This window comes from Medicago truncatula, chromosome 1 (genome assembly GCF_003473485.1).
Source record: "Medicago truncatula cultivar Jemalong A17 chromosome 1, MtrunA17r5.0-ANR, whole genome shotgun sequence".
NCBI classification, from domain to species: domain Eukaryota; kingdom Viridiplantae; phylum Streptophyta; class Magnoliopsida; order Fabales; family Fabaceae; genus Medicago; species Medicago truncatula.
Window position 1 is genome coordinate 192,316 of NC_053042.1, and position 14,066 is coordinate 206,381.

The window sequence follows — 14,066 nt, forward strand, 5'->3', positions numbered from 1 at the left end:
ATATAGATATAGACGTTTTGCATTAATAAACTATACTTATTTTTTTCAATAGAGCAGTGCTATATAGCACCATGCCCATTCCCCACGAATTTGAACGACAGGCATAAACAACACACAATTTGCTTTGTTATTAAGCTTGGAATACTGATGCTAGTTATCCTTTTAAAAATACAACAATAAACTAAATATACTAAAACAAAAAAGCAAGCATAATCCAAACAATGTTGCTACGATCACCGTCAAAGTTGGTATATCACTACAGTCCAAACAGTGTTTTCTCCAATGAGATAAAGATTAAAGTTTAAACAATTGAAGAGTTTTTTTAAATATATTTTATTATAGGATTGAATTTTAGTAGCACACAACACCACTAAAAGAGACACGTTTTGTGTTTTCTCATCAAATAAGAGAGAAAAAAAGCTGTCGTGCAACACGCAACACCAACAATATAACAAATGTAATATAAATTCTTATTTTTTAAAATGGCACAAATAATATAAGATTTTTGTATTCAAATTTATTTAAGGGTATAATTATAAGTAAAAAATGAAGCTCAGACTTATGTATTCCCTTTATGTTGTGTGTTGTGCAGGTGGAGTTGCAAAAATTAGAGACATTTAAAGATATCGATGAAGACGCCTTGACATTGTAAACTTTCACAAGCTATTGAATTGCATCCCATCCAACATGATGCACTTATTCTCACATTTGAAGGAACTATTTGTGATTGAATGTGAGTGCTTAGAAGAGATATTTAAATCAACCGATCGCATGTTGCAGTGGGAGCTATTGTTCTTAAAATTGTTTTCTCTTCCAAAACTGAAGCACATTTGGAAAAATCATTAATTGTCAAGGATTCGAGTGTTTAGAATTGTTAATCATCAAGGACTGCAATGATTTGGAATATGTTCTTCTGGATGTTTCCGTGCTCACAAGCATTCCAAATTTGTGGTTTATCGGTGTGTATGAATGCCAGAAGATGAAGGAGATCATTGGGAATAATTACAATCCTATTGTTTTGACTGCAATTTGATCGCCTTTTTGCAGTCATTAACATTTCCCAAAAATTTAAATACTTTGCTCTTGAGGACTTTTATCAACATCTCTTATTTCATTCAAAAGCTATTTTGTATCTTTGCTTTGCTAAGGCCTGGTAATTAAGTATTTGCAATTGTCTTTGCTATTTATTTTCTTTTGTACATCTTTCCTTGCGTCGGTTATACATATATAGTCACACACACACTATGGTTCACATGGAAGTATGTTAATTTATTAGTATTTGGCGAATGTGGAGGAAACATCTTTTATGCTTCAGCTTATGAAAGGGTAACAACCAACTCCTTTGGTGAAAATGTTAGCAATGTTGTTATCTTTGAAGTTTGATCGCGCAAAGAATAAGAAACTGAAGACTTAAAACATTGGTAGTACATAAAGAATGATGTGAGATACATGATTCACTTAAAGTCATGTTTTAATCTCACCATTCGATTTATATTGAGGGTTACCACTTATTGATATTAGATAACATTCTCACTTGATTTGTGTCATATATATAATAGATAGACAAATAAATAAAAATATAGGCAAAAAGGCAGTTAGATAGAGTGTCCAAAAGACAAACAAATATAACATTTTTTATGAGTGTTGTTAAAAAAATAAGGGTCTTGTTGGGGCACTAGTTAATTATATTTTTCTTCATTATTTAATAGAATATATATATTAAATGTCATTTTGAGCAAAGTGGGTTAATTTGCTGTATATAGAACATATGAATTGAATGATTAAAAAAAAACCTATAAAATTTGATCGGTGGGTAATTCATATTAAGAAAAAAAAATATTAAAATTGTAGAAAATAAAGAAGAAGGAAATGGATGCATAGTAGATTTAGAATTATATTTTTGCTTAACTTTTTTTTTTGGCTTAATTTTTTATATGCATAACTTAATTTATATATATATATAAGGGTTTGCTAGGATACACCCACTAGTTTTTATTAAGGTGTGTTTTAGCAAAGATAAAACTAAAAAGTTGTTAAATACACCTTAAGGTGAATGTTGCTAAAACACACCTTCTTAAAAATTAAATGGATGTATGTTAGCAACTCCTATAGGAATTTGCTATAATTCACCCACTTATTTTCTAGAAGGTGTGTTTTAGCAAGTTATAACTAAAAAGTAGCTAAATACACCTTAAGGTGTTGCTTGCTAAAACACTCCCTATAAAAATTAGTGGGTGTGTTCTAGAAAATCTCATATATATATATATATATATATATATATGGAGCTGCAAAGTGAGAGGGGATCTCATATTTAGGGGGAGTCCAAGGATCCTTGCCAAAAAATAGTATTTGTATATTCCTTATTATCATAAATGTGGTGTAAAATAGTATTTGTATATTCCTTTTTTTCGATAAGGCTAAGAGAAAAGTTAGGCATCCGGAAAAATCTGAAGCATCTCAACTAGGTTGGCATCCAACAGAAACCTCCATCCTCTATCGCCTTTTCAATACGTAACATTATTAAAAAAAGAAAAGGGAAAAATATTTACAATAAGGGGGACTAGACCAAAACCCTCAAAAGAAAAGTAATTATATACAGGAAAAAAAGGGACCGAAATAGCTAAGGAAATCTATTATTAGGCATTCCATTCCTTTCCCTAGCAAAATCCGCTAACAAAGAAGAAGACAACATAGTAAACCACGTAGTATCAAGCCTAGAATCATTATTACTAATCCTCCAGATGTTCCAAAAAAATATATATATATATTCATTTAAACGGAGGAAGAGGACCCTGAGAGCGGGTTTTGTAAGAACCCTTTTGCAAATTCTTTTTTTTCTTGAGACTTTGAAACTACCTCTTTAAATGGCACCTCATTCACAATGGCCTTTGCTAGCCAAGTTTGCATAAAATCTAAGTCTTTCTGCAGCACCGGGTCTACAGGAGCACCATTTGGCGCCACAATACTACTGACATCTAAAGTTTTTTCCTTGACTGGGGATAAAATATGCTCTTGGTTCTCCTCCAAATCATTTCTAGCTATCTCATCAAATACATTCTCAAGTTGTATGCTAAAAGTATTATTAGTAATAGCAGGGCTATGAGAAATAGGATTTACCATAATTGTCGGCGTTACAACCGGGATGTCATCTGTGTGGTCAATAATGTTGTCCCCTTGGGATGGAGAAACTGCATCCATCTCCAAAGTAGCCTCCAAAGATGCGGCCTCAAGTGGTCTTTGAACTAGAATATCTGAATTTGTGGATTGGTGCTGCGGATGTGGGACATTTTTTGTTTCCTCCTCCAAAGGTGCGACCTCAATTGTTTTCTGAACGGGAACATCTGAACTCAATGATTGTTGTGGGACTACTTCCGTTTCCTCATCTACATTTATCGGTTCTGGAACATTTTCTTTTGAGGAGCCAAAAGCTATAGAGGAACCAATGCCAGATGGATTATTTTTTATTGGTACCCAAGTAACCTTCTCAGCAGGGACTTGCTTCTTCCCCTGCACAATTTGTTCCTTCAGTGTTTGTGTTTCCTTCCTAGGATAAAGCCGTCTGCAAGTAGTGACATCATGACCTATATTCTGAAAGTGAGAACAGAAATCCGGTAACCATTCATAGGCCACTTCGACTGTAAAGGAACACCCTTCCCTTTCGACATCAATTTCATGAAAGCGCTTGCGAGAGAAATCCATATCAACCAGAATTAGTGACCGAACAAGCGCTTGGACGTCGCGTTGTCAATCAAAAGAGGTGTACCAATCACACTGGCAATCTCTCGGAGTGTCTGCTCCATCCAATACTCCTGAGGCAATTCAAGCAATTGAATCCACACCTGAGCATGTGTGTTGCGTTGAGTATGCTTATTAAAATCTTTGGACCACTCAAACATTCGAAGGACACCCGACTTCAAGTTGACCGTGCCTGCAGCCCAGACCATGCACATATCCATATTTGTTGCAAAGAAAAATTCATAGTACCCTCTTCCTAAAGACATCATTTTCCATGCTCATGTTGTCTTCCACCTCGAATCAAAGGTTGAGGTAAATTGCCGTTGGAAACAGCCTGGTCGAGGCTGTCAAAGTTTGTGCAAACGAAATCACCGGAGAAGCACCTGGTGGGGGCAGTGTGACAAACCTCGCAACCTTTGGGGGCACGGCTAGAACATACATCTCAGCCTTCCAGTCGAACATGGCAGCTGGGATTGAAATCAAACAGAAGAACAGAGAAAAGCAATCACGTAATGATTAAATTTGGTGATCAACCACCGAATCAAATATCTGCAATTTTGGAAAGAAGAACCGATGGAGAAAAGTCTCTCAATTCACGAACAGTTCACAATCAAAAGAACCTATTCCAACAATCGGTACAGTTTCAACAAAATCAATTCCCACCGAATTTGCCAAAAGCATATATAAACATGCAATGGAAGCAGTGCAAAATACAAATGAAGAAACGTGATCCAATTGAAAAACTAGTGATTGAAGGAAGAATAAGAATTAGCAAGCCGATTGAATGAGCGGTGCCGTCATGTTTCATAGTTCTTTACATCTACAAAGGTAACTTATTTTTAATAAAAGGCTAATTTCTTCTAAGTCTATATTGGAAACTAATTTCACCATAAGCCTTGTTCTTGCAGCCAATCTGCAATTTCTCTTGGGTGGCATTTACGATGCACAAATGTTAAATTTATGCATACACAAGTATGCCTTTTTGCTTCTGACAACAATTCTGAACTGTTGATATATTAATATTTTATATAAGGGCTGAGATGTTTACCTGCTACTTTCAGATGACTTTTTGCTGAAAAACTTGAAAAAAAATGTGACCCCACCATTTCATTAAATAACATTATTTCTTTTTTTTTTTAAAGTAGTATTGGACTATTCGTTTGGAACTCATATTCAATATTTGTAGTGATTATTTTGTTAGACTAAAAGTTAAAAAATTGTGTTTAATAACCGAGTGATATTATTTTGAATAAGATGAATTTCGATTTGGTTAATAAAAATAATATGAATAATAGGCCACGAAACAAAAAAGTAATTAAATATTTTTCTGATTTAGGTGTCTCTGTAACAAAAAAATATATTCAAGTGTCTCTTTTATTAATAGTTTTATAGATTAAATTAATTAACGAAAGACATATTTAAATTCTAAGTTAACTAGCAAACATACATTAATGTCAAAATAATTGATTAATTAAAGTCACATTTTTTGTCAAAAAAAAAAAAAAAACTACAGACACATTTAAATACGTTTTGTTGTAATTTTGATATGTTTTTAGGGTTAATATGTCTTTATCCCTTGTAATTTAGACGAGTTTCGGTTTATCCCCTGTAAAAAAAAAGTTTAGATTCCGTCTCTGAAATATGAAGATTCTTTTATTTTAGACCCTCAAGCAGCTGGCTAAGCAAAATGAATGACATGGCACGCTGACTTGAATCTGATTGTGTATAATTGATGATGTGGTATGCTGACATGGCTATTTTTAATTATTTTTAATCCACTTGTATTTTCTATTATTATAAAATAACTTTAAATTACTAAAACCAATCCAAAATTCTTTTATTCATCTTCTTCATCAATTTGTTCAATGTGTTCATCACAAACCCATAATTTTTTATTAAAAAAATCAACAAATTCATTCAAAAATAACCAACACACAACAACATTAACAAAACCTACACAACAACACTAACAAAAATAACCAATAATTTTTTCTCTCTCTATTCCTTCTCTTCTCTTCCTCCCTGTTCTATATCCTTCTCTCTTCTTTCTCTCTACTCCCTTCTCTTCTCTCTGTTCCTCCATGTATGTCGCTCCATGAACACAAATACGACCCAGAATTCATATGAATTTGTTGCGGTGTTGTTGTTGTGTTGTTGAGGAATCTAAAACAACAATAAACAAAGATCATGTATGCTGCAATCAAAACCAAATAAACCAAAAAACAAACCCAAAAATTCGATTGTGAATCAACGGGAATCAGCTAGGATTAGAAGGGTTGTGTGTTCGATTTGAGAATAAGAAGAAAATGAAGTAGCAATAAACATCACAAGAAAGGGGGGTTTGAATTGTAACCCTTTTTAAATTTTAATTCTGAAAGGAAAAGTAAGTAAATATACTCAAGAGTATTTCTTGGTAAAGTTAGATAGGGAGATTAGTAGAATAATTGTTTTTATTTTTTTCTATAAATATTAAAATGATTTTAATTTAAAAAAGGAAATTAATGATGTGTAACATAATTAAACACATGTCAAGCAAAAAAAAAAACTAAATTAAATACACAGTGGTATGCTAAATAAGTGTCATGTCAGCAAGTGGAGTGTGCCAAATGGGGCCAATGGCATTTTTGAAAGAATCTTCATATTTTAGGGATGGAATCTAAACTTTTTTTTACAGGAAGATAAACCGAAAATCACCCAAATTACAGGGGGTAAAGACGTATAACCCTATTTTTTAAATAATTTTTTTGATACATTTAAAAATTATTGAAATAATTTTACAAAAAAAAAAAAAAAAAAACTATTGTAGAAACACATCACACGTTTAAAGAACTGTTTTTTTTTTAAGAATAATGAATCTATTTCAAAATAATAATTAATCTAACTTCGTTTTGGCTTTACCTTAACCATTTTTACTCAAAATAAAAAACTTAATCATTTCGCTAGAGGACAAGTTAGTATAAGATAGTATATTAAAGAGTTAACAGTGCTTTTCACCTTTGTAATATATGTCATTTTCAATTTTCGCCCCTATAAAATTTTCGATTTGATTTACATCCTCGTAAAATATTTTTTTTCCGAAAAACACCCTTACTAGGTCATTCAAAAACCCAAAATTTCTTGAAATTTTTTTCTGAAAATGGCCTATTAAGGGTGTTTTCCGGAATTTTTTTTTACGAGGACACAAACCAAACCGAAAATTTTATAGGGGCGAAAACCAGAAATGACATATATTACAGGGGTGAAAAACACTATTAACCCTATATTAAAAGCGGGTTAAAGGTGTTTTACCCCCTGTAATATAGGTCATTTTCGGTTTTCCCTCCTGTCAAATATTTTTTCTGATTTACCTCCTGTAATTTATTTTTTTTGGAATACCTCATAATAGGTCATAAAAAAAAACAATTTTTTTTTTTGCAGAAATTTTTTGTTTTTTTATGACCTATTAGGGGGTATTCCAAAAAAAAAAAAAATTACAGGGGGTAAAGCACCATTAACCCATTAAAAGCTGAATCCACCCATTCGTACCGCTTTATGTCAGAAATTTTTTTATATAAAGAAACTGGAAGACTGGCTACATAAGGTTTTGGAGGCATTTATGTATCATGCACAAATTTAATAGTTGTGCGTTGTAAACGCCACCTTTTTTTGTATATTACTTTTTAATATAATGTTGCATGCATATATTTTTATATTAATTTGTATGTGTTTTTAATTATTTTTTTTATAATGTACATTTATTGTACTTTGGTTTTTAATATTGAGAGTTCTAAGTTGAATGTATGCATCAAGCTTAAAACGATTTTAGTAGGATTGATTAAAATATATATATATATATATATATATATATATATATATATATATATATATATATATATATATATATATAAACCCAAAATGGTCATTTGTGTCACTTGATTAATAATTATTTTTTCATTGTAAACTAATGACAAATTAATTCAAGAGTTATTATATCATCATTGTGTTTTCGGTGTTCATTTGTTTTGTGCAAATTCTTTTTTTTTTTTTGTGTTATCTATATTAAATTTTGAATTATTATAAAAAAAATCAACATGAACAACTAAAGATATAGAGAGCATCATAAAAGACTAAATAATCATTTATTTAGTTTTCCATGATAATAACATGGTTGACTATAAAGATAATATTTGCACAATGATGGGACTCCTGACATTGTGGATTCCATCTGACCAAACAAGTGATGAGGAAAACACAGTTTGATTTGATTTTACTCTTCCAACAACAATAATAACAAATGATTGTTTCTCATTTAATGATTTGAAAGAGAGAAATTTTGGTTCCACACTAATCTTGATTTTCGGATCATGATGGCTGAGAGTAGCTTTGTAGGTTGAGTTAGGAAAGCCAACATTTGTGACTGTTCTATGAACCTTTACATTGAAATGCTTATGTGCAGGAATAACCATTGCAGGATAGTTTATATCTTTCACCAATGATCTTTCAGGATCTTCATGGCAACTTGAATTATCTCCACTTATCTGTTTAATTTTGTCAGAACCATAACCATAATTACAAAGCATTTTCACATAATCTTGCTTAGTGATGTCATAAACAAGTCCAGGGTGAACGGCTTGTTGTGGATTGATATTACCAGATCCATAAGCAAATTCACCAGCCATATCATCATAAGTACTTTTCATTGTTGTAGCAGTTGTCATGATAGCGGATTTTATAGATGCAGGTGACCAATCTGGATGAAATGATTTCACATATGCAACAACTCCAGCAGCATGAGGGCATGCCATAGAGGTTCCAGATAATATGTTGTATTTAAACTTTCTCTTGTCACCTATATCCGATGAGGGTGACGTTAAAGGTGAATATGCAGCCAAGATTTCCACTCCTGGAGCACTTATATCTGGTTTCATAATTTCTGGAACAAAAGGATTTGGGCCACGTGAAGAGAAAGTGACAACTTTAGGAGCTTTGATGTCATGGAAGATCTCACTCTTTAAGATTTCGGCTATTGGGTATTTGGTGGAATTTGTGTAATGTTGAACTCGAAGAAAGTTTTTTGATTCCAAGGTAAGTGTAGGCTTCTTAGTGACAAATGCAGTTTCAAAACCAAGGTATGACACATTAAGGATTGAACCAATTGCACTACTCACCGAAGTCAATTTTTGACCTAATGGCGATCCACATAAAACAAGTTTACCCTTCACCCTCTTTTTGTCTTTAGAATTACACTTTTCTGGGGAAAATATAATTCCATCAGGTGAGCAAGCTTGAGTATCACACAAAGCTATTGGAAATTTGGTGCCATTTGAAGGTGTTGTATTGATTGACTTACCAATATATGTCTTTCCATTTCCAAGAATGAGCTTAGCAATGAATTGTCGATCTATGGTAGTTCCAGCAACACTAAATAACCAAGGTGATACACTACAAACACTACTTCGGGTAGGGCCAGAATTTCCTGCAGCCTGCACTGTGAGTATTCCCTTCTCCATGGCATGAAAAGAACCGATAGCAATAGGGTCATTCAAAAAATCATAAAATCTAGGGGCACAAATAGAGATAGTAATGACATCAACTCCATCAGCAATGGCATCATCAAATGCTGCCAATATACCAACAGGACTACATAAACCTGATTTTGTGCAAACTTTGTATGCAGCAATCCTTGAAGATGGAACTCCACCTCTTGCAATTCCTTTTGCATAACCATAAAAGCTTACACCTTTCACCTCACGTCCACCTACTATCGATGTTGTGTGGGTTCCATGGCCTGATTCATCTCTTGCACTCACATCTCCATTGCCGTAAAATCGTGCTCCAATGATCTTCTTATTACAATTGAAGTCACTACCACCTGCACAAACTCCCCTCCACTTTTTTGGGATTGGACCAAGACCTAGTAAATTATAAAAATGAATAATCGAATTAATAAGCTCATTGTGTATATATATTAAGAAGCTAAACTATCTCACCTAAATTGGCATTGGTAAGAGTCGAACATGAGACCTTGATAGAAGCACACTCCAAGACCTCAAGTTAATGCCATTAGACCAACTCGGGTGGGTTCTCATAGTATATAGTTAGCTATTAGAATCTTCTAATTATATTATTGTATCTTCCTATAATGAAAACAATAATATTTCTCCATGTCCTAAGATACTCATGATAAACAACATTATTAATTAATCTATGAAAAGAGGAAATTAAGTAAATATAATAATCGTAAAATTATTCTAAGTAATTAAATATTTATAATTTTAAGCGAGGTGAAATTTCGCACATGTGATAATTATTAGGAAATAAACAATTTATGATAATTATAACATATAAGATTTTGTGATTATGAAAACAAATAGGGTTAATGATGTTTTACCCCCTATAATATAGGTCATATCCAGGTTTACCCCCTGTAAAAAAAAATGATTTACCCCCTTGTAAAAAAAAAAAAAATTACCCCCTAATAGGCTATAAAAGAAAATTTCTGAAGAAAAAAAAAATTTGGTTTTTGAATGACCCATTAGCGGAGGTATTCTGAAGAAGAAGAAAATTACGGGGGGGGGGGGGGGGGGGGGGGTAAATAAATAAAATTTACAGGGGGTAAACCCAGAAATGATATATATTACAGGGGGTAAAACATTGTTAACCCTAGCGAACATGTATACCTTTATCATTGAAACTTTTAGATCCTGGCCATATTCCAGTGTCCATGACTCCAACCACCAAATCACTCTCAATAGTTTGATATCTTTTGAAGGAGAGAGGAAGTCCAACGAAGTCCCACGACCTTGTGGTTTGAAGGTGAAAGTCTTGATTTTGAAAAACCGAGATCACACCTCTCATTCGGATAAGTTTTTCCCTTTCTTGATCATTGAGTATGACAGCAAAACCATTGAAACTCCTCTTGTAACTTCGAACTAAGCGATTTTCTATGTCACTCTCATCCATAACATGTTGCAACAAGCTGACATGGTGAGAGGTTGGAGAATATGATGCTCCCTTTGGAAGTGAGCCCATGTACACGATGTAAAGTTTACTACTTTCATCGCCACTTTCAATAGCATCACACGCCAAGGTAATCAGTGATGTGAAAACTAAAGACACAAAGATTGATAAAACAACAGTATGATTTGCCATATTCGAAATGGGGAATACTTAACACAAATCCAAACAATGTATTTATACACATAAGAAAATCATATTTATCAAAATATTTTTAATTGATAAAAAATAATTTAATTAGGATATGACATTTGAATAAAAAAAAATTACTCCCTGCATTCCATAATAAATAACCCATTTTGTAATGCAAAATAAATTACCCTTTCAATTTTCAATACAAGATTGATTTTATTCAATTGTGTCCTCTAATTAATATTTCTTTTATTACTCTCAATTCAATATCTTCTCATTTACATTTATGATAATAAAGAATGTTTGAATTATTTTTTTTGCAAAAAAATACACAAATATGTGATTAGGGTAATTTATTAAAAGTGTCATTATCTTTTTTTAATTTATTTTAAATGTTCAAATGGTCACATAATAACGGATGAAAGGAGTATATTTTAAAGAGAAATGTTATAATCAATATCCTTTCAACACATAGTGTAACACTCATTATTTTGTTAGATGAAACTTATGTCGGTCCCACCATTTTATGTGGACCCATTTGTAAAGTGTTGGATCCACATTGGTAACTTCTCATTTGCTCATGTTTGTAGTTTAGGAACCTACTCCAGCTTCTAAGGCTTTTTTTTTCCTATTCTCAGTAACTTCTTATCTACTCATGTTTGTAGTTCAGGAACCTATTCCAGCATCTAAGGCTTTATTTTCTATTCACGTCATGGCATCACACTACCTTTATTCATTTCTAGAGTCCCACTCGCAACCTTTTCTACGAGTGGTGGTTATTCTTATATCCATTCAACCTTTTCCCTATGATCATCATGACATCATGCTACCTTTATTCCATTAGACAACTTTTTCATCTTCTCATCACACTACCTTTATATGTGTTCTCAGTTTTTTATTCTTTTCTTGTACACCACTTTCAACCTTTTTATGGGGCAACCCATTTGGAGTTGGCCTAGTGGTTGGCTTGGGATCTTAGAGTTTGCTCTTTCAAAGGTCTCAGGTTCGATTCCCTCTGGTGCCAATTTCGGTGGGCTAAGTTCATACAGAGCTTGTTCTGACTTTAAACGGGACTCCCGCTAGTGGCCGGTGGGATTGGTCCCCTCGGATTAGTTAGTTCTTAGACCGGATACCAAGTTTTCAAAAAAAAAAAAAACTTTTTAATGGGGCGGTGGTTTTTATTGCTATTTATAAAGCTTTGGCCCCACAATGAAAACTTCTCACGTGCGCCCACATGTAGTTTAACAATTATTCTCAGAATCTACGGCTTTTCCCTTTTCTATATGACATCATGCTACCTTAATCCATTCAAATGCCCCACTTTCAACCTTATCTTTAGGGAGGTGGTTTCTAGAGAAACTTCCAACCTTTTTCCTCTTCTCATCAAGAACATCACGCTATATGTATTCCTTTTTATGGCCTCATGCTACCTTATTTCTTTCTACGATTTTCCCCCTCTTCTCATCATGATACCTTTATTTTTAATTCCTTTCATGTGCCCCACTTTTAATCTTTTTTATGGAAAGTACCCAATCTCAACTGATCGTCTAATCTTGTGGTTATTATTTAATAAGCTTATCTCTCATAATAAAATACCCTTTAATATATATATATATATATAGAGAGAGAGGGGTAGGATCCGTTGACACCAGGTGTCAGCGGATTCATTGACACCAAATCTCAACCGTTTATCTATTTAATCCAAAGGCACAAATTGTGGGTGTAGTGAAGAGCTTTTCCTCTACGCAAATTTTCGCCGCTGAATGTGTTACGAGCAACAAGGGAAGCAAACAGTGGAAGCATGTGTGTCATGTTCATGGATTTCAATTACACAGTAACCTTCTTGTTTATAATCGATTGTGATTTTACCCACTTCCAATCAAATCAGCAGGAGGGATGAATGAGATTGCAATGAAGCCATGCTGCAAATTTAGGAAAGCTTCTGTTTTAGTGTCATCCTCTTCCATGGTTTTTCAATTTTAACAAAACCATAAGATTGATTCTCCATATCCATGATGGTTTTCAGAAGAACACTGACGGATTTCAAAAATAAATGTTTCTCCAATCTAAATTAATGATAAAATTGATCTCCAATCCATAAAATTGCTCATAGAGATTTTCCATATCGATTGGAGAACAAGAGGTTATTGATAAATTAAATTGATATCCATAAAATTAATATCCAATCGATTGGAGAAAGGATGAGGAAAGGAAGGTTATTGCTCAAAAATTTCCAATCTATAAAAAAAAGGGTCTTTGGCGAGAAGAAGGATGAAGAGAAAAAAAATTATGGTGTGTAAAATAAATTTGATGCCACCGTGCACTTTTAAGTGAATAATTAATAGCCTCTTGATTAAACCAACTTAATGGTTGAGATTTGGTGTCAATAAATTCGTTGACACCTGGTGTCAACGGATCCTACCTCACACATATATATATATATATATATATATATATATATATATATATATATATATATATAATAAAAAGATTAATTAATTTAAAAGTTTTAACAATAATAACTATATAACAATTGCATTTTAAAAAATTGTAATGCTATTATAAAATGGTCAAATAGCATTTTTTATGTGTGTTAGCTTGGTTAAAAAGTAATGATCTATTTACACTTTCAGGTACAGTTCTTAAACTTTATAAAAAGTCTAATAATTGGGTTCAAACTTTGAATATGGAAAAATGTGATTTAGAAGAGACACTTCACCAAATATTTTCAATCAAATACTGCAGCAAAGATCAGTCATCGTCAAAATTAATGGGTAGTTTATATCACTAACATGATAGATAAATAAAAACTCTTACAAAAATAGTTATATTTAGGTCTCAGTTCACAGGTTAGGATCCTTTTCATTTTCCATGTTATCCATTTGCTCCATTACCATAGTTTTGAAACCATAAATACAAAAGTGCGACATTAAATGAGTTCACATTTTTTTTTTAAGGATTCCATATAATTTTTATACGCCTTAAAACATTCACAAACTTTATTAATTGAAAGATAAAATGGATAAAACCTCAACTCGTCAGTTTAGTGATCAGTGGCAGAGTTATGAATTTTATAAAGTCTGAGAAAAAAATTTATCGCAAATTTACATGTGACATAATATATATAAATAGTCATAAATCGAAATAAAAGAGGTTCGACTTTAACAAAAGTACAGTTTGAAATAAGTGAGATGAAATATAAC

General features: G+C 32.6%; 1 protein-coding gene across 2 annotated transcripts; it reads right to left on the reverse strand.

The window, feature by feature from the left end:
• Positions 1-7,826: 7,826 nt before the first annotated feature.
• Positions 7,827-10,885, reverse strand: LOC11420841 (subtilisin-like protease SBT4.3). Of its 2 annotated transcripts, XM_039831623.1 has the most exons (3): positions 10,395-10,885; positions 9,065-9,628; positions 7,827-8,965 (listed from the first exon to the last, which is right to left on the reverse strand). In XM_039831623.1, the coding sequence occupies exons 1-3, from the start codon at positions 10,864-10,866 to the stop codon at positions 7,887-7,889; spliced, it is 2,115 nt and encodes a 704-aa protein (XP_039687557.1). In that variant the 5' UTR covers positions 10,867-10,885; the 3' UTR covers positions 7,827-7,886. The 2 variants fall into 2 exon arrangements, with proteins under 2 accessions (XP_039687557.1, XP_003588418.1); XM_003588370.2 differs by having other exon boundaries at positions 7,827-9,628.
• Positions 10,886-14,066: the final 3,181 nt, after the last annotated feature.

Coding starts and splice junctions, on each gene's coding strand:
- LOC11420841 (XM_003588370.2), bottom strand. CDS start 10,866: ATGGCAAATCATACTGTTGTTTTATCAATCTTTGTGTCTTTAGTTTTC. Junction 9,629..10,394: donor TAAAAGTTTCAATGATAAAG/GTATACATGTTC, acceptor ATAATTTACTAG/GTCTTGGTCCAATCCCAAAA.